General features: G+C 44.2%; 1 protein-coding gene across 2 annotated transcripts in view; it reads right to left on the bottom strand.

Moving 5' to 3' along the window:
* PCLO (piccolo presynaptic cytomatrix protein) overlaps nucleotides 1–21,652 on the bottom strand; it is a gene marked incomplete at its 5' end in the record, with an annotated part of 246,970 nt that overhangs the window by 4,743 nt on the left and 220,575 nt on the right. For both annotated transcript variants that reach the window (XM_083440693.1, XM_083440692.1), the window contains 2 exons: nucleotides 1,435–1,580; nucleotides 3,550–3,684. In XM_083440693.1, coding sequence (XP_083296819.1) covers nucleotides 1,435–1,580; nucleotides 3,550–3,684 — 281 coding nt within the window. The remainder of the gene's footprint in view (nucleotides 1–1,434; nucleotides 1,581–3,549; nucleotides 3,685–21,652) is intronic.

Below are 21,652 nucleotides of genomic sequence, written 5' to 3'. Positions count from 1 at the left end.
GTTCGCTATGGGAACCAAGATCGTGTCACAAAATGCACCCAACACTTATTGTGGCTGCACATTCCAAGGGACGATGAATGGCTTTGGACAAGTTGTTTGTGTCCCTGAGATCTCTTGACACGTTTCCATACAGTGGTGTAGCGTGGGGGGTGCAGGGGGGGCCGGCCGCACCGGGCGCAACATCTGGGGGGGGGGCGCTCGCACTCGCAGCTCTCTGCCCCTACCTGGCTCACTCACTCTCTCTCACTGCAGTGCTGGCTGTGCGAATCCGATCCGAGCCGCCGGGTTGCCGCCCACTGTGGAGGGGAGGGTGCCAGGCGTGTGGTGCGGTGCGGTGCGGAGAGAGAGCGAGGGACTATCTGGGGGAGGGACAGTGCAGCGGGGGGGGGGGCGCAAATTACTTGCCTTGCCCCAGGTTAGGGGGCGCAAATTACTTGCCTTGCCCCGGGTGCTGACAACCCACGCTACGCCACTGTTTCCATATATAGGTTGTATAGGTTGTCCATATACATATAATTTATTGTTATACATGTCTGTTATAATGTCTACAGTGGTACCTCGGGTTAAGTACTTAATTCGTTCCAGAGGTCTGTTCTTAACCTGAAAGTGTTCTTAACCTGAAAGTGTTCTCAACCTGAAGCACCACTTTAGCTAATGGGGCCTCCTGCTGCCGCCGCGCCGCTGGGGCACGATTTCTGTTCTCACCCTGAAGCAAAGTTCTTAACCCGAGGTAATATTTCTGGGTTAACGGAGTCTGTAACCTGAAGCGTATGTAACCTGAAGCGTATGTAACCCAAGGTACCACTGTATTATGATCGTATTGTATGTGTGACCACCTCTAGCTGAAATAAGTTAGGGGGGAGTGGTATTTGTTATGTTACATTTATCTCTCTGTCCTGAAGAGCTGAGTTTGACATTTCCCCCCTCCTCACAAGAACTCTGTCCACGAGGTTAGGCTGCACATTAGGCTAGGCTAGCCTAGGCTAGGCAAACCACCCAGAGACTGTCATGGCTGAGTGTGAACCTGAATTGCCAACACCCAAGAAAGAGGCCTCCATTAGGTAGCCACTCATTGAACATTTATGCTTCCTTGTTCCATTTTATGAGGAACATCCTGCCAAAGGCTTCAGTTTTGAAGCTCATACACATTTATTTATTCTCTCTGCAAATTCTGTTTACTTCTTTCTTACAATTCATACTATCTTTTGATACTTAGAGCAGCCAAGAATGTTCTAAGTTGAGGAAGTTCTAGGCTTGAAGAACAAACACAACAACATTGGGAGACGGTTCATGTAACTCTCACACTGTAACGTTTAATTTGCTTTTCGGCAAATGGCAAATAATTAAGGTTAAGTAAATAAGTGAGAGAAACGGAGTCTCAAATGCCCAGTGCAGAAAGCATAACATTCAATTTGTCTTAAGATGGAGGCTTACCTGGAGAGAATGCCCGGTGGGACTCAAACTGAATCGAAATGTTTCATTGAATGAAGGTTCTCGGTCATGCCTGCATACTCTCGTTTTCTTCTTAATTACTCTCTTTTGAGTTGCAAGGTTGACAACGTACAGCTTCACATACAGATCTGTTCAAATAAGCAGTTCAACCTGTCATACAGAACCTCATTAGGTGTCTTTGCTGCTAACTCATTTAGCATTAAATTGGTTAATGGCTATTTAAGTCGAGGGAAACTTTGCTCTTTCCCTCGATATCAAAATGAGGTAATTCCAGGAGATCTGATGAAGTGCTCTGAATTTCAGAGCCCTGAAAGCAAATTCTTTCCCAATGAGTACAGAAATTCACTGAATGAAATAGTTTAGAAATCTTTCATATAAGAGATGAAGCTGATACGAAAAAAACTGTACATTATTTTTTTGGAAAATGAAATTAACCAGAAACAGGTATTGACATATAATTATTCTATGCTATTTCAGTTCTTTTTGGATAACACTACCTTAGAAAGGATTAGCTTTCCTGTGATAAAGAGGTTTGCCACGCTTGACTTGAAGCACTTTAAGTTTGGAGAGGAGTGAGACTTTAAATTTTGAATTCTGAGTCCCATGATCATTACAGTCCAATTGCTAAGCAGATCCAAAAATGTAAAAAACTAGATGGCTAAATACATGGTAAAAGGGCCTCTTGTCTGCTGTAGGTAACACCTCCCTCATCCCTTTCAGAAAAGGCTGAAACTCAGTGCCAGGTAACATGCTTTGCATGCAAACGATCTCAGGTTCAGTCACCAGCATGCCCAGATTGGGCTGAGAAACATGCCCCTCTTAAATCCTGGAGAACCAGGCCGCCGTTCAGCTCAGACCTGGGATGGGGAACTGCAGCTCTCCAGATGTTTTTGGATCACCCATGTTGGCTGGGCTGATGGGAGCCCAAACATCTGGCGAGCCACAGGATTCCCATCCCTGGTGCAGACAATACTGAGTCAGATGTACCAATGGCCGGACTTGATATTAGGCAGATTCCTATGGGAATCAAACATACACAATTGGTTGAGCTGTTTCAGAGCCTTTCGACAAAGCAACATCCCATGTTTTATATGTATGATGCTTCTCAGTAGCCATTAGGGAGGAGGCTGGTGAGTTATTTACCAGTTTGCACTGCATCGAGCACAAATACCGTATTTTTCGCTCCATAAGACACACCTTTTTCCTCCTAAAAAGTAAGGGGAAATGTGAGTGCGTCTTATGGAGTGAATGGCGCTGCGCAGGGAGAACTGCGTAGCACCCCTTCAGCGACGCGTCTGTCCTGTGAAGTCGGAGGAGGAACAGAAGGGGCTCTTTCTGTTCCTCCTCCCACTTCGCTAAAGGGGCGCTGCGCAGTTCTCCCCTCTCTGTGCAGCGCCTCTCCTGGCTTCTGCCTTCATCCCGCTGCCCTGAAGAGGCTTGCCACGGCTATCCCAGAAGCCAGATCCCTCTTTCTGTTCTGGCTTCTGGGATTCAGAATATTTTTTTTCTTGTTTTCCTCCTCCCCAAACCAGGTGTGCTTATGGTCTGGTGCGTCTTATGGAGCGAAAAATACGGTACCTAGGTAAATAAAGCTCTTGCAAAGCACTCTTGGGAGGGAGCAATTTGTGCTGAGGGAAGAGACCTGCCAGACCTGCTTTCTAAAGGAGCAGCTCTCCTCACCACCACCAGACCTGCAATGGTCCAGATCATTGTATGTGGCATTAACATGAGTCTCTGGGACCCCTCAAGGGGAAAAGGAATGGGAGGGGAGTTTCGGAGACATGGGGGCTGGATGGAGGAAGAGCATTATGTACCTGTCTGCACCTTGCATTTTTGTCGCTGCAAATCGCTCTCTCCTGAAGACGCTTGGTTAGGCAGAAAGACACCCCCCCTTACTACTACACTTATTTATTTTTAGGAACACCCCCCCCCCAACCATCTGTAGAGAAAACAAGAATGCATGAATGCTATATTCAATGGAAATGATACATGTGTGTCGATAACTGAAAACAAAATTTAAATCTTACCATCCTTATGTGTTTACAACTCATTTTAAAACATATTTTATGTATTAAAATGCTGGTTTACAATTGATACCTGGTAAGTGATCTGGAGATTTAAACTTGTAGGTGATATTTCTGCATTGAAGGATCTCAACTATCAGCTGTTCCCCATCAGTCTTCATTTCCTTCTTTAAAGCAATCTTGATTTCACCCATCACCTGCGTTTTACCTGTAAAAGGGGGAGGGGTCAGATCAGCTATAGCACAAGGTGCATGTAAGTATTCCACAAAGCTAATACTTCCAAGTTAAAAGGAACTTTCCAAACAAGTAATATAAGCTACAAGCTAGCACAGGGTCTTTATAGTCTTGGTATAAATGAGCACAAGATGTGGCCATAATTATTTTAGGGCAGACTTAGGAATTGTCAACAACTCCCCAGTTGGCTGAAAGGTACATTTAATTTCTTCATGCTTGGTAACTTGCCTAAGTGCATTTAACCTTGTATTATTTTTTAAGAGTTGCATTTGTAAGAAAAGGTAGTGTATTGTTGTGTTGGCATACAGTGGTACCTCGCAAGACGAATGCCTCGCAAGACGAAAAACTCGCAAGACGAAAGAGTTTTTTGTTTTTTTTGAGTTGCTTCGCAAGACGAATTTCCCTATGGGCTTGCTTCGCAAGACGAAAATGTCTTGTGCCTTTTTCTTAAAACCGTCAATGCATTCCTATGGGAAACCGTGCTTCGCAAGACGAAAAATTCACAAGACAAAAAACTCGCAGAACGAATTAATTTCGTCTTGCGGGGCACCACTGTATTAAAAACAAAATAGGGAAAAGGCTGCTTGCCTGATTTCTAATGGGATGGAGTTCTGCAGAATCAGGCCCATGAAACTGAATGGTGACACCTCATTAACTCGAGCCATGCTTCTGATCCATGGAGGAAAACAAGCCCCTTCAGGTATCCTGGGCCTACCTAGATGTACATGTCTTCCTGTGAAATGACCCTTAATTGTCGCTTTGGGCACTAGCGGCACCTTTGACCTTCGTTAACATAATTCAGTTTGGCATTTTAATTCCCTCATGAATTAAGCCTGCCTTTGGAATTTCAGCAAGGCGAAACTTCAGCAGAAAGCATTGGCTCAGTTGAGAAGCTTTTGATGCACTGTAGAGACTATGTGGGAATTCTGCCAACTACATTATCTGCAATCAGGTGACTCACAAACCACATTTATCACACTGAGTGTAAATGGTAGGTAATCTAATTTCATTTCTCTTCCAGGAACCAATCTGACTTTGCTTCTAGTTCTGTAGAACATCAACCATGGCATCCTTCTGAAGGCATACTATTTCCGGGATTCTGTTTCTGCCTGAAGTGCTTCTTCTATAAAGTTCTGTTATGGCACTATGGCTCATCCCTGTAACATGTGCGCCACAAAGTTCTGTAGGGTGCTTTCTGGTCTCCCATGGGAGTTAGGCCACCTAGGGATTTGAAGTCACGTGTCACCATTGGTCACACCGAGCTCTGCTTCTCATTTACACCTGAGGCAAGTGAGGCCATGGGGATGTTAAACAGGTATATTGGCACTCTAGTGGGTTGGATGAGGCCAATAAATTGGAGTACACTCTTGACAAAACAGAGATGCTGGGTGGGTGGTTTCTCTGTGCAATGTAGCTAATTTTATTTAGAATCATAGAATCATAGAATCATAGAGTTGGAAGAGACCACAAGGGCCATCGAGTCCAACCCCCTGCCAAGCAGGAAACACCATCAGAGCACTCCTGACATATGGTTGTCAAGCCTCTGCTTAAAGACCTCCAAAGAAGGAGACTCCACCACACTCCTTGGCAGCAAATTCCACTGTCAAACAGCTCTTACTGTCAGGAAGTTCTTCCTAATGTTTAGGTGTTCTTCCTAATGTTTATTTATTGCATTTAAAGGCCACTCTTTTCTCCAAAGAGCTCAAGGTGGTGTACCCGGTTCTCCTCTTCCTTTAATCCCCCCAACAATCCTGCAAGGAAGGTTAGGATGAGAGACCATGGCTGGCTCAAGTTCACCCAGTGAAATTCATGACCACGTGGGGATTTGATGTCTGGTCTCCCAGGTCAGACACTCTTATCCAGGGATCAACAAACTTTTTCAGCAGGGGGCTGGTCCACCGTCCCTCAGATCTTGTGGGGGGGCGGACTAAATTTTTTGGGGGGAAATGAACGAATTCCTATGCCCCACAAATAACCCAGAGATGTATTTTAAACAAAAGGACACATGTTACTCATGTAAAAACATGCTGATTCCCAGACCATCCGTGGGCCAGATTGAGAAGGCAATTGGACCGGATCTGGCCCCTGGGTCTTAGTTTGCCTATCCATGCTCTTATCCATTGAACCTACACAATTAGGTCCCAGGTGCCTCTGGGACAAATCCTCCCCTCGTCTTTGACTTTTGTAGCAGCTGTGGTCCTTTCCTGGACAGTGCCATGCTGTGGTAACTGTTAGGATATAGTTCTGTTCCACCTTAAATGGTCAGGCATGATTGTTGTGTGTCACATGCCTGTTTACTCCCAGCACTGTTCTCTCTGGGAACTTCCGTTTTGTATATAGCCTTTGTTCCGGCTGTTTTCCTGGACATGGAGGCAAGCAGTCATGTTTTTCCTTTGTTCTGATCTACGTTGAATAAAGCTGTAAATATGCTCTCCTGTCTGAATCTTCTGTTGTGGAAACTCTGCTGAAAGGGTGTGCATGAGTCTTGGAATGTCCCTGAGGCTCGTGTCGCTAATTGACTGATGCTGTTTCCACGGGAGACCGGTGATTGTCTGGAGATGACGACTGGGGCCTGCCTGATGGCTCCGTCTCCCTGGCAGTATCCCAACAAGTTGTTGCAACACACAGCATGTGAGGCTGCTTCTGAGAGTTTCAGAAACTGCAATTACTTCAGACCAGGGGTGGGTAACCTAAGGCCCATGGGCCACAAGCGGCCCATGGGGGTCGTTTAACTGGCCCATGAGTCGCCCCCAAACCGAGTCGTCTGCTTGTGAGTCCAGAGGAGGGCAACCAAAATGGTCAAAGGCCTGGAAACGATGCCTTATGAGGAACGGCTAAGGGAGCTGGGCATGTTTAGCCTGGAGAAGAGGAGGTTAAGGGGTGATATGATAGCCATGTTCAAATATATAAAAGGATGTCACATAGAGGAGGGAGAAAGGTTGTTTTCTGCTGCTCCAGAGAAGCGGACACGGAACAATGGATCCAAACTACAAGAAAGAAGATTCCACCTAAACATTAGGAAGAACTTCCTGACAGTAAGAGCTGTTCGACAGTGGAATTTGCTGCCAAGGAGTGTGGTGGAGTCTCCTTCTTTGGAGGTCTTTAAGCAGAGGCATGACAACCATATGTCAGGAGTGCTCTGATGGTGTTTCCTGCTTGGCAGGGGGTTGGAATCGATGGCCCTTGTGGTCTCTTCCAACTCTATGATCCCCGTGCATTGCCCTAAACCGGTGCAGCGTGGCGCAGGGCCTCGCTTCCGCGGTGCTGGAAATTGCGTCTGCACAAGCTCAGACGCCAAAAATCGCATCTGCGCAGACACAGATGCTGGAAATCATGTTGACACAGATGCCGGAAATCGTGGCTGCGTGCGCTCACACATGTGCGCAATCTGGCCCACGGAGGTGCGCAATCTGGCCAACAGAGGGATCTCCACAGAAGTGAACCAGCCCAGGCAAGTTAAACCTTGCCACCCCCTGCTTCAGACTATAACTTCCAGGTTGATAATGGGGAATGGGCATTGGCTTTCAGCATAGGCGGCAATTCCTAGGGACTGAGGCAGTTTCGGACCCCCAAACTAATTTTTTGAGAAGGTCTGTCCCCCTCATGTTGCTCCTCCCAATCCTCTGGCACCTCTGGCTTTCAGTCTGTTTCCAAGCCTAATTCAAAGTGCTGGCATTTATTTTATTTATTTTTATTTTCTTAATTGTATTAAATTTATATAAATTTATATACAGCCCTTCACCACGAGATCTCAGGGTAGTTCACAGAATAAAATGAAAGATAAAAACACAAGTAAACAATTAAAACAAAAACAACAAAACAATACCCCCCCCCCCTTCCCACAGACACATTTTAAAGGCTGTAGAATATGACTCAGCCAAAGGGCTGGTTGAAGAGGAACATTTTCACCTGACACCTAAAGATATATAATGAACCTTCCTGGGGAGAGCATTCCACAAACTGGGAGCCAAAAATTATAGCAAAATACATATTTAAATAGGTATTTCATCTCAGTGTACACATTTCTAACCAGGGTATAGATTTTGCATTTAGATATGTGAAATTTGAAGGACAAGTATGTTCTAAATCTATGCATTTGTCTGGGAATAAAAATTAGGTACAGTGGTGCCCCGCAAGACGAATGCCTCGCAAGACGGAAAACCCGCTAGATGAAAGGGTTTTCCGTTTTTCAATGCGCTTCGCAGGACGAATTTCCCTATGGGCTTGCTTCGCAAGACGAAAATGTCTTGCGATTCTTGAGATTTTATTTTGCTCCCCAACCCCTTTTTCTAAGCTGCTAAGCCGCTAATAGCCTTTTAGCAGCTAATCCGCTAATCCCTTAAGCCTTTAATAGCCGCTAATAGCCGCTAAACCGCTAATAGAGCTAATCCACTAATAGGGTTGCTTCGCAAGACGAAAAAACCGCTAGATGAAGAGACTCGCGGAACGAATTAATTTCGTCTTGCGAGGCACCACTGTATATTATTTTCTCATTGTGAGTGCAGATTACTGTACTCAGTACCTGCTAACAGTACAGCTCTTTTGGTGTCCTGGCATAAACTATAATTCTTCTCATAAAGTCAGTCTAGATGAACATTTAGGTATGTTGATGTCAACAAGAGTAGACTTTTAGTTCAATTAGCAGGTACTTAATTAGTCTTGTATCAACTTGGCCTCTGGAAAGGTAATGTAATGTGGCGTGGAGCTCTTGAAAAGTATTCACAATCCCAAATACGCAGAAATCCACCCAAAAACATATTGCAGGTTTTTCGTCTCCTCGGCCCCCCCCCCAGATTACCGTCTTCGCAGATTCGTCTAGGAATGATTGGAAAACCTAAATGCAATTTTCAATTTGCCCACAGGGGGGAGCAAACCGACGTCACAAAAAAATACTGTAGTCAGAAACCACAAAAATTAGCCTGCTCAATGTTCTTCCTGTATTTTGGCTTCTCCTCCCCGATAAAAACCCCTATTTTGAATTTTAATATAGTCCACCGTTAATCCCATTTTGAAGTTGCTGTCTAGTTAAAGTATTTTGTGTGTGTGTGTGTGTTTAAATATACAACCTTACAAAACAAAACGGAGCAGAACCCAGCACTTACTTTATTTAGGGAATGTAGCTCAGTGAGAAAGCCATGTATACGGTGCCAGTTTCAATCCTCAACATCTCAAAGTAGGGCTGGGGAAAATCACCACTTGAAACCCCTGCACTGATGGCTTGACTCAGTTTAAGGCAGCTTCCTATGTAATAATTTGTCCTTCATTAAATTCTAAGAAGTATCCCTATTTTCTCTCTGTGCTGAACATATGCTGCGGATGGGATCTAATAGTTTCACTCAAAATGGCCGTGTGAATTGAGCAATACATAGATACTTGGTGCTGCACAACTTTGCTAAAATGGATCTTTAAAAACAAGATCCCCCCCCCCCCAATTTGATAGAGAAAAGGTATGATAAGTAATGCCTAAGGTCTTATCCACAAGTACCTTTCACCCTGCTCTTTCCAGGCAGATGTCTGCACTTTTAACGCTCTGTGTCCAAGCATTATCACATTTTTCGCTCTATAAGACGCACCAGACCACAAGACGCACCTAGTTTTTGGAGGAGGAAAACAAGAAAAAAATATATTCTGAATCTCAGAAGCGAGAACAGCAAGAGGGATTGCTGCGCAGTGAAAGCAACGATCCCTCTCGCTGTTCTGGCTTCTGGGATAGCTGCACAGCCTGCATTCGCTCCATAAGACGCACACACATTTCCCCTTACTTTTTAGGAGGGAAAAAGTGAGTCTTATAGAGCAAAAAATACGGTATTTTTGCCCTGAGCTTTCATGGCAAAAAACGTGCTCTGTAATGTAGAATCAGAGCAAATCTCAATTCAAGTTTTCCATAGATGGACTTTTGCTCTGATTGAACTGTAAAGAGCAGGTTTTCATGGGGAAAGCTCAGAGCAACAAAAAAAGGGTGCTTGATTATGAAAATTTAAATCATGGACTCTGCCTGGAAAGAGCAAAGGAAAGTTAAGCGAGGACAAGTCTTAAATGTTCTCTATGGTTCACTGACAGATGTGCATTTTGAAATTATACTCTGTATACATACTGACTTCAGGTCCCTCCTAAGTTCCCATAATCTGGTCAGTAAAAACCACTATGAAGCTGCTAACTTTTTGCCCAAACTCATAATTCTTTTTAAAACCCATGCTTCTTTTTTTATATCCAGCACAAAATAGCACCACTATTTTACATCTGTTCTGAGTGTTTGCCTTGAAAGAGCTACGATACTTGCATTTCATGGGTTTTATTGTGCTTAGTTATTGATTTAAACCTGTAAAAAGCCAAAAAGAAACAGCTGGAGGACATTTTCTTATAGTCAAATCCTATGGCGGGAAATTTCATCCATGCATCCGTGTGCATAGCTGTCAACTTACAGATTTGAAAATAAGGGATCAGCAGCCAAAATAAGGGATCAACAATTACTTTGATAAAATACATATTTTGTTGTGTGCAAATGGCTTTAGATACCTATTAGGTCCATAAATTACCATATAGCATATATTCAACACAAAAAAACAGCAACAATTTGTTGTTGACAATGGACAGCTGGACATAGAAAGGGCCCCATTACCTTCAGTAGCTTATTTAAGGGACATCATCAATAAGGGACAGCAGCGGGAAATGGCGCTGGGATAAGGGACTGTCCTGCCAAATAAGGGACGCTTGACAGCTATGTCCCTGTGTGATCTTCTGGGCTCCCCCAGCCCTATTTAGTACATCTATGACTGCAATGCATGCACATACCAAAAATATTTTTGTTTCTTTTTAACTATATTGAATTTTTTAAATAATTAATAAAATGAATTAATGTGGTGGGAACAGGAGGGAATGGCTGGGAAGAAAACACTGGCCTTACTTGCCAGGCAACTGGCCTGGAGGTAAAAACACCCTCGGCACACCAGCTTAAAACCAGAGTGTTGGTAATTCCATCATTAACAAGGCTCTGTTGTGGCTCAGAACGCTCCCCAGTGCATGAAAGGCATCGTCCCCTCTATGAAACGCACAAACCCCTTTTCAGGTAGAGGAAAAGCAGGAGAGCAAGCACAGATTTCAAAATACACTGAATCTGTCTAACCGGATGCACAATGTCACACTTCATAATCACATCTGCCTAGAGAACTGAATAGCAGCTTCAAATTTAGACCAGTCATTTACACCTTGAGCAACATGTGAACTTTCTGAATGTATCTGTGGGCATGTGTGCACGAACACAGAATAAAGTTAGGCCTCTATTTTTAAATACCGTAAATCTCAGACCTGCAGAGAAACTGATGTTTTAATCCTTTCTATACAATTAAATGACATTATTGTTTTTTCACCAGGCTGAAATAAGTTTAAAATATTTAGTCCAAGATACGTAATTGCTGTCTGCCACAACTTACTCCTTGTGTTTTTACACCTTCATTGTGCATGGAGGGAGTCCAGCAAGGTCATATCAAGAGGGGCTTGTTTCCCATAGCAGCATAGCCCTGGAATCCAAGGCATCTCTCAGCCATCAGCCAGCCTGCCCAATATGGATCCCAGTCTTTCTTCTTCCTTCCTCTTCCCAGCAAGCCTTGCTCAAGACTCTTTTCCCCTGTCACCTCACACCCAGTTACCCTGGCAACCTTCCAAATCCCCAGTCTCTGTTCACACCTCAGGGCAAGGGGGAAGGACAGTTCTCTCGCCTTGCCAATGGCCCTCAATGACTCTGCATTCTTTCTTAAGAGCCCTGATTTGACCAGGTCATTTTGCATAGGCTAGCTCACACCCCAAACAATAAAAAACCTAGCATTTATTATTTTATTGGGTGGCAGTGGGGTGTTCTTCCCCAAATCCATAGCAATAATAAACACTGCCCCTCTCAAGTATCAGTCTGCTTGTCTCCTGTTTACAAGGAGCTGCCATATGAGACCATGGCTTCATCTAGCTCTGACTGGCTCTGAGTGGCCTCAATCTGGTCCTCCTGGAAATATGGGCCTGCAATTCCTATCAGCCCTGCCCGGCACATGGCCCAGGGGCCACGGGTGATGGAGCTGGAATCCAACAGCATGTGGACGGCCAGAAGTTCCCCATGTCTGATCGACGGTTTCTTGTCAGAGAAAGAAGTCCTGTTACCTGATCATTCTCAAGACTGACAACAACTGAGACTGAACCTGGGAACTGTTCCATGAATGTATGGTTAATATTAGCATTGCTTGTGAAATATACTCAGAGCTGCAAAGTGATTTCATGCTCTTTATTCAGCTCATAGTGGAATGAATGAAAGTCCCCTCAAAGTATCTGCTTTATATATATTATTTACACAATGGGCTGCACATGATTGGCTAATTCCGGAATTCTAAGCCAATCAGGTTGTGGATTCACTTCTATCTGGAGCATGATTGGGTGGTTCCTGCCAACCAATCATACTGCTGCATTGTTCTAGGACCAATCAGACTGCTGCCTTTTGGATCCTATTGTTCTAGGACCAATCAGACTGCTGCCTTTTGGATCCTATTGTTCTAGGACCAATCAGACTGCTGCAGTTTGGATCCTATTCAACTCAGTACATAACAGCTTGCTTCTCCTCCTGGATGCAAATCAACTTCCCACCCTAGTTTGCAGTGGGAAAGAAGCCGTGTTGTGGCTCACTACTCTGGAGAAATGCCACAGGCATTCAATACCAGCCTGAGCGACTCTGCACCTCGCAGGGATGATGTGTCATTGCTTGAGAGCGGGAACAGGCAACAGTATTACTGGGGAAAGTGAGAATATTGTCATAGTATATTGTAGAATAGCAGACCAAATTCCAGAAGGGCAGCTATTTCGGTCTGTTGCAGCCAAACCAGCAAAGAATCGTGCGGCATTTCAAAGACGAGCAAATTGATGGCGGCATAAGCTTTCATGGGCTACGTCTCTCCTCACACCAGACACATGAAATGGACTAGAAAGAGGTTTGTTTACTTGAAACATGCTCATCCTGCATTTTCCATGGCTCGAGGCAGCTTACAAAGAAATTTAAAATCAAACTGAATAATATATATATATATATAGAGAGAGAGACTTTTGGGAGGGAGGGCATTTTGCACCATCCGTGGAGCAAAAGGGCCAAGGAAATGTAAGAAGTAGGAGCTGGTACATTGCAGAGCACAATGTACCATGTACCATGTACAATGGAGAAGAGGAGGTTAAGGGGTGATATATGATATGATATGATAGCCATGTTCAAATATATAAAAGGATGTCACATAGAGGAGGGAGAAAGGTTGTTTTCTGCTGCTCCAGAGAAGCGGACACGGAGCAATGGATCCAAACTACAAGAAAGAAGATTCCACCTAAACATTAGGAAGAACTTCCTGACAGTAAGAGCTGTTCGACAGTGGAATTTGCTGCCAAGGAGTGTGGTGGAGTCTCTTTCTTTGGAGGTCTTTAAGCAGAGGCTTGACAACCATATGTCAGGAGTGCTCTGATGGTGTTTCCTGCTTGGCAGGGGGTTGGACTCGATGGCCCTTGTGGTCTCTTCCAACTCTAGGATTCTATGATTCTATAACAATTCTGCATAGTGAGAAACAGTTCATTCGTACACCTTCTGCACTAATTATTATGGTCTGCAGAGAGGAAGTTACCCCCAATGGTTATCAAGCCCAAATAAACTGAACATTGAGAAAAAACTGTACAAGAGCTGCACTTGCACAGACTCTCTACATCCATTTTTGCATGCAGGTCACTGCATGGATTTCCACCCGACGTCTTATCCTAAGACATCTAATGCCATTCATACAGGCCACCAAACATTCCTGTTTTGCTTTTCTTCTCTTTTAATGTGACAGCTTGATGGTCCGTGTTCTTTGCTTATGGCTCACGGAGACAATGCTTTTGGAGTCTTCTCCCTTTACTCTTTCTGCCGCTTTAGGCTTCCTGGTGGTTGTACATTTTCAGCTCCTATATCCCGGAGAGCCCAAGAGGGGATTAAAACTGTTCTGCAGTCCCTGCTACTGTTCGGAAATGAAAACAGTGGCAACAAAAAGCTCCTTTCAGAGACCATCCATTTTACTGTCAACTAGAAAGAAAGGATGCTTGAGGGGAAAAGCTTTAAATATAACAGGAGCTGCATCAACAACTTAGAATGGCATGAAAGCAGGATCTTGTCGGAAGCTGTTTCCACTGGGAGCGAGAAGGGGGGGGGGTGTAGATGTGTGGCTGGTTAGCCATCTTTCTTTACCTTTCAGTAAAGTGTCAGGGTGGACTCCAATTACTAACACGGCTTATGTACACCGGAGGCAAAGGAATGGGACACACTGTTCATATTGATCAACTTCTACAAAGGGGGCGGGGGAGATAACTAGATAAAGGTTTTCTGGCAATTTTGCATGTAGAATCATAGAATCATAGAAGGGTTGGAAGAGACCACAAGGGCCATCGAGTCCAACCCTCTGCCAAGCAGGAAACACCATCAGAGCACTCCTGACATATGGTTGTCAAGCCTCTGCTTAAAGACCTCCAAAGAAGGAGACTCCACCACACTCCTTGGCAGCAAATTCCACTGTCAAACAGCTCTTACTGTCAGGAAGTTCTTCCTAATGTTTAGGTGGAATCTTCTTTCTTGTAGTTTGGATCCATTGCTCCGTGTCTGCTTCTCTGGAGCAGCAGAAAACAACCTTTCTCCCTCCTCTAGGTGACATCCTTTTATATATTTGAACATGGCTATCATATCACCCCTTAACCCCCTCTTCTCCAGGCTAAACATGCCCAGCTCCCTTAGCCGTTCCTCATAAGGCATCGTTTCCAGGCCTTTGACCATTTTGGTTGCCCTCTTCTGGACACGTTCCAGTTTGTCAGTGTCCTTCTTGAACTGTGGTGCCCAGAACAATCCTAACTATGTTTACTCAGAAGCATGTCCCACTGAATACAATGGAGGTAACTCCCAGGTAAGAGTATCCTGTCTTGGAAGAACTGGATGTCACTCCATTCCTTGATGAGCTGAAGAACGTCATCAATTCTCAGGCATGTGGTAAAGGCCCAGGTCAGGGCGGAATCCCAACAGAAGTGCTGGAAACTTCAATTCTTCTCCCATGACACACCTCCACAGCCTCCTCTTGCAGAGTTGGGAACAAGGATCTGTGCCACAAGACATGTGTGACTCCAGCATTGTGACCCTCTACACGAGCAAAGGTGACCTTCAAGACTGCAACAACTACCATGGGATCGCCCTGCTGAGTACTGTGGGGAAAGCCTTCGCTCATGCAGTTCTCAACAGAGTACAGTGACTCACTGATAGGATCTATCCTGAGTCACTTTAGAGCTCAGGATTGCAGCCGTAGCCCTGCTTTTATCATCATTTAAATAAATCTTTTCTCCCCGCATGCTAACAACTGCAAACCATATATAGCACTCAGAACACCAGCTATAAATGGATGCCTTGGTGTGACTCGAATCTGAAGACCTTAAACAGTTGAAAGATTGTGAGATTCAGCTTGACAAGTAAGTGAATCAAGGGCTAGTACTCCAAAGCTCAGATCTAGATGTAGGAGATTAAAAAGACAAAAAATACATTTTCAGTGGTTGGTTTCATATCGTGGTGAATGGCACGGTTTAGCGGGAAGACACTCCAATGAAAATTTCTGTTACTATATATCTTATGTGGCTGTTTCTTTGCATATATTTTAAACTTTTTGTACATGGATGTTTTAAGATGGTCTACATCTCTAATGCCTAATAAAGGTTTGGCGAAAGAAAGAAAGGTTTCATATCAGCAGCTCATGCCACACACAGCACACTCACAAGTGGCAAGATCAAATTGTTAATAAAATCCGTTGTCTGATTTCTCTTTCACTGAAATGCTAAGAGATGGCAAAGTGGATATGAATGAATCTAAGTGTGCAAAAGCAGAAAGCCGGAAGGGACTTAACAGTATGCACAGAACGGCCTAGAGAAATCTCAGAGGCAAGATGGAAAAGCAATGACAGAGCAACGCAAAAGCTTCCTTTTATTTGTAGAAACAGTTGTCAAGAACCAAGGGATGCTGTTCATCTTATGGAAAGCCCTGATCTTAAAACCATGTTCCACTGACAGTTCTGAGAGGAGGTCACAAAGGGGAAATCAGAACATTCAGATGCAGGAGAAAAAACACAAGTAATAGGCTACTCACATGCTAAATATTGTTTCCTATTACCCTGTTTCTTGACAGGTAGAAAGTTTCAGAGCTACTGTTTACAGGGTCACTTTCCTCGCCCAGGGGGGTGGGGCAGAGGTATGGGGGTGTATTAGATTCTTGCTACATTTTATCCCTGTTTAGGGAAGTTTTTAATAACTGATGTTTAAATGTACTTATCTTTTGTTGTCCAGAGTGGCTGGGGAAGCCCAACCAGATGGGCGAGGTATGTATGTATGTATGTATGTATGTATAAATAAATAAATTTCTATAAAAGGATGTGAGAGGAACAGAAATAATAAGAAATAATAATATTTTTAAAATTTATATCCCATCAATCTGGCTGGGTTTCCCCAGCCACTCTGGAAGGCTTAAAACATACATAAACAACACAACAAAACATCAAATATAAAACATCAAGAAACAACATATCCTATACAAGCAACAAAGAAACCAATAAATCAACAGAAACACATAACAACAACAGCAATAAACAGTTTACAGTTATACCCAAATTAAAATAACTGCCAACCCCAACTAAACATTAAACCAACACCAACCTGCCAAAAACAAAAGAGGAACCAAAATTAGAACCATTTAAAAACATTTTAGGCGGTTGCCCCAACCCAACAGTTGTTCCAGCAATGTCCCAGTGGCTTCCCAGGAGCCTCTTTTAGCTGTTCAGGGTGAGTCTGGGCTCCTAGACCAGGTCGAAATGGGTCTTGCAGCGGAGAGCAGGTCTTCCTTCCAGCACTCACAGCAGCAGCAAAGGGGGTCCTTCTTCACACAGTGCAGAGTTAAATTATGGAATTCCCTGCCATAGGAGCTAGTGGTGCCACCACCTTAGATGGCTTTAGAAGAGCATCAGACCAATTCATGAAGAATAAGGCTATCCATGGCTACAACTAGCCATGAGAGTGATGTTCCACCTACCTCCGCTGTTGGAGGTATTATTGCCTCCAAAGGCCCGTTACTGGGAACTGCAAATGGGGAGAGCATTGTTGCAACTGGGTCCTACGTGCAGACTTCCTACAGGCTTATGTGAGAACAGACTGCTGGACTAGATGGGCCTTTGGCCTGAGCCAGCTGTTCTTATGTTCTTACAGGCAGAAAGCAGCAGGCAGGTACCAAGATATGAGACAGATGACACCAAACTGGGAGGGGTGGCTAACACCCCAGAGGACAGGATCACACTTCAAAACGACCTTGACAGATTAGAGAACTGGGCCAAAACAAACAAGATGAATTTTAACAGGGAGAAATGTAAAGTATTGCACTTGGGCAAAAAAAATGAGAGGCACAAATGCAAGATGGGTGATACCTGGCTTGAGAGCAGTACATGTGAAAAGGATCTAGGAGTCTTGGTTGACCACAAACTTGACATGAGCCAACAGTGTGACGCGGCAGCTAAAAAAGCCAATGCAATTCTGGGCTGCATCAATAGGAGTATAGCATCTAGATCAAGGGAAGTTATAGTGCCACTGTATTCTGCTCTGGTCAGACCTCACCTGGAGTACTGTGTCCAGTTCTGGGCACCACAGTTCAAGAAGGACACTGACAAACTGGAACGTGTCTAGAGGAGGGCAACCAAAATGGTCAAAGGCCTGGAAACGATGCCTTATGAGGAACGGCTAAGGGAGCTGGGCATGTTTAGCCTGGAGAAGAGGAGGTTAAGGGGTGATATGATAGCCATGTTCAAATATATAAAAGGATGTCACCTAGAGGAGGGAGAAAGGTTGTTTTCTGCTGCTCCAGAGAAGCGGACACGGAGCAATGGATCCAAACTACAAGAAAGAAGATTCCACCTAAACATTAGGAAGAACTTCCTGACAGTAAGAGCTGTTTGACAGTGGAATTTGCTGCCAAGGAGTGTGGTGGAGTCTCCTTCTTTGGAGGTCTTTAAGCAGAGGCTTGACAACCATATGTCAGGAGTGCTCTGATGGTGTTTCCTGCTTGGCAGGGGGTTGGACTCGATGGCCCTTGTGGTCTCTTCCAACTCTATGATTCTATGAGACACCTGGTCTTGAAACATGGTTAGCCCCTGCCCCCAGCAACCACACACCATCAGTTTTACCTTGCCAGCTGATGTTTCTAAAATACAAGAAGAAATATGATGCTGAACAAATATACACTTCCTCTACTTGGCCTCAATTCCATGGAACGGCTCTGCAAAGAGGATTTTAAAATATGAACCGGCTCTAAGAGTTCTGTGCAAATTAGAAGCTGCCTTGCAAACATCGTCAGCTGGTCCTAAAAAGAGCATGATTTTACCAGTGCTTAGCTGGTGAAGGTTTTGAAGCAAAATGATCCCTAATTGTGAAGGAAGCACCATATCTGGCTAAATAGTTGCCAAATTTCCCAGAGTAGGAAGTTTCTGGAGAATGCATAGACTAGGGAGATTGCTAAGAACAATGGGTTAAAGGCAGGGGAACTTAAAGAAAGAAAGGAAGATTTAAAGTATTCTTACATCATGGGTCTTTAGTGCTATTAAGACTCCATTATCCTGGGGATGACTCCTGCTCAGCCTCCTAGAGTATGTCTTTGCAGTAAACAGCAGCATGCCAGAAAATAAGGAAATAGCTTGTACAGACTGATGCATACAGAGGACCAACTGCAGAGAAGCACCTTTCGATTGCTCTGTTCCACTTTCTCAGCATGAAAGCAATTATTCAGCAACAGAGATCAAGCCCACTGATACGTTTCTCCTTTAAATATTTTGGCATTGATTAATCTCAGACTATCAAGAGTCCTAGACAGAAGATGTGACCCTGCTCAAGGCAGCACCAAACATACCTTTGTGATAAATGAGAAGTATTTTTTATGCAGCTATGAAGCAGTGAGATACAGGACACCAACTCCCCCCAAAATATGTATGCCTCTCTGAAAATGCACTACACAACTTTTGTAAAAAGTTAATATCAGGGCCAGATTAACCATTAGGCAAAGTACAAAATTTGCGGATATATTTGTGGACAATCCCCATTCCCTGTGCCAGGTATCTTAAATCCTCCCCCCCCCCCCGTGTTACTGATCTAGAAGCTGTGATGTCATTTCTCCCAGGTAAAGGTAAATGGACCCCTGATCGTTAGGTCCAGTCACGGATGATTCTGGGGTTGCGGCGCTCATCTCATTTTACTGGCTGAGGGAGCCGGCATACAGCTTCCGGGTCATGTGGCCAGCATGACTAAGCCGCTTCTGGCAAACCAGAGCAGCGCACAGAAATGTTGTTTACCTTCCCACCAGAGCGGTACCCATTTATCTACTTGCACTTCATGCTTTCGAACTGCTAGGTTGGCAGGAGCTGGGACAGAGCAACGGGAGCTCACTCCGCTGCGAGGATTCGAACCGCCGACCTTCTGATCGGCAAGTCCTAGGCTCTGTGGTTTAACCCACAGCGCCACCTGTGTCCCTTCATTTCTCCCAAACTATGAGCAAATCCAGTAGAAACATAAATATGACGGAACAGCAATGGGCTGTACTGTAGCACATTGCAGGTGTGGAAGCATCAGCACAGAGGATGGGTGCCTGCATTGGCTCTATGGGCTTCTTTGACTCCTCCTCACACCCATTTTAGTCCTAAAGGGCTTTGGGCTTGTTCACACTTCCACCTATGCCTTGCTTAGAAAGCATGGGGCACAGCCGATTTCTGCTTGCCCCACTCCTTTGCAAGGGAAGTTCCGCTCCTTAGCGATAGTGCAGAACAAATGGCCTTCCAGGGAAAACCCGAATGGCGTTTTGCTCTGACTGAGTGGTCAAGGGCGGTGGGGCAAGAGGAAGCCGTTTGTCATGCCGCCTGATCCTATCTGGGTTTATCCAGAAGAAATCCCACTTTAGGCACTTCAGGGTATACAGTATTGGTTTATTTTTACTCAGGCCCCTTGCTGGAGAAACAATGGGGCTCCACAAGAATTGTTTTCCTGCTGTTGCGCAAAGAACATGATTTATTGATTTATAAGGACTTTCAATGGTTTTTGCAATCTCCAGCCTGCAGCACTTTTGGACATGACTTTGAAGACTAAAACTAAAAATAGATATTCAATTACCATTACAGTGTCTGCTATTAGGGAATTCAAGGTGGCCAGTTTTCTCTGCAAAATCTTGGCTCAATATCCATTTCCCTCAGATCAGCGCTCATCTGGTCAGTAACTATGTTATATTGATTAAAATGATACTCACGGAGCAGGCCATCATTTAAAGAGAAATTGGATCTTTTGTTATATATCTGGTTAATTGTAGAGACAGTAGATAGCATAGATGCTGATGTGGTTTGCCAACCAGCCGTCTGAGGGGGTCAGAGTTTGGGTAGCATGCAGGATTATTTGCATGTCCGGGGATAAGATCAAGCAACAGTAATCAGCATAGAGATGAAGAACAAAATGGAACATTTCCAGCATGAAAACCATGGAAGAAATTGGGCCTAATCCGGGCCCCGGGACCCCTGCTCTAAAGCTTAGTTTAAGGGACGTCGTGTTAACATTTACATTACAACATAGTTGGGGCTTACCAGGCGGATGCTATAGGGACAACTCAGGTAACAATAACAACCATGTAGCAAACCTATAGAGCTCTGTCTTGGGGTCATCCCAGCGTGTGTAGGAAGAGATTGCACATTCAGAGTATTCAATGATCTCAGTGATTGTTGCACGCAAAGCCAAAGAGGGTGGAAGGAAAGCATAACTCAGGGTGGCATGTCACTTATATTTCAAATAATATCTGTGTGGCACCAGAAAATAAATAAATTGATCTAAACTGCGAAAAGGTGCAAAAAATGGCCGCAAGAGTAGGAAAATTGCAAAAATTACCACCATCAGTGCCACGTGAATCTGACCCATAGCAAAGCACCTGGGGGTACCGGTCTACCTCTGAATCAGAAGCCAGGCACTTCAGGGTACCAGTCTACCCTCCTTGTTGTCGTTTCCATGTTGTCCTCCAGCAAAGAGGAAGACTGAGAGCCCCCATTACCACCACTGATGCCAGTCTTCTGGAAATCAGTGAAGGTTTGGGTAGGGTCTGTGAGAATCTTCACAGAATCTTAGGCTGCCCAAAGCTTTCTAGACACCTTGCCACCAGCATGAGGCAAACTGTAGTGTGAGCAACAAGGAATGCATTCATTTCTGCTCCTTACGGTAATATGGACTGATAAGGTGTTAGGTTTTCTTTAAGAGAGAATAAACAAATCTGGGAGGGACTTCTGCACTAACTGCTGACATTCATTCCAAACCCTATTTTAGCCCTTGGAGCAACTAAGATCAGGCTTAGGAAGGTGAGAACGAACAAGCTTGATGCACATTATTTCCCCACGTACGCTGATTGCTTTCCTCTATGTCTCCCTGGTTCACTGAACCAATGATCTTAAGCATCATTAGCTCTTCAGGGTTGAAATAAATCAAATATGCCTACAGGAATAATAATTCAAAAGCTGACACCGTGTTATTTACTACCCACATCTCACCACAGAACTTTGGCTTCATCTTTGTAGCCATTATTTTACAAACGGCTGCATATATATTTTATACATATGTGAGGTGATTGCAAGCGGAAGTATACACCTTAAATAATTGTCTCTGCATTATAATCTCTGCACAATTATTTTTGCAAAGAAGCCAGTTGTCAACATTTCATTGCACTTTCTAATATTGCCCTCAACTTGTCCTGTGCAAAAAGAGGTTGATTCGGTTTTTGGTGATGCTGGTGTAAAATTCTCACAACAGGAAGCACCTTTTTATGAACTCCAGTCTTTTTCGGAGATTTGTAATTCTCCCTAATGTCACTCTTCACAGCA

Source organism: Podarcis tiliguerta (genome assembly GCF_965153285.1).
Source record: "Podarcis tiliguerta genome assembly, chromosome: 5".
In the NCBI taxonomy this organism is placed as follows: domain Eukaryota; kingdom Metazoa; phylum Chordata; class Lepidosauria; order Squamata; family Lacertidae; genus Podarcis; species Podarcis tiliguerta.
Note: the sequence above shows the minus strand (reverse complement) of the source record. Positions and strands in the feature narration are given on the sequence as shown.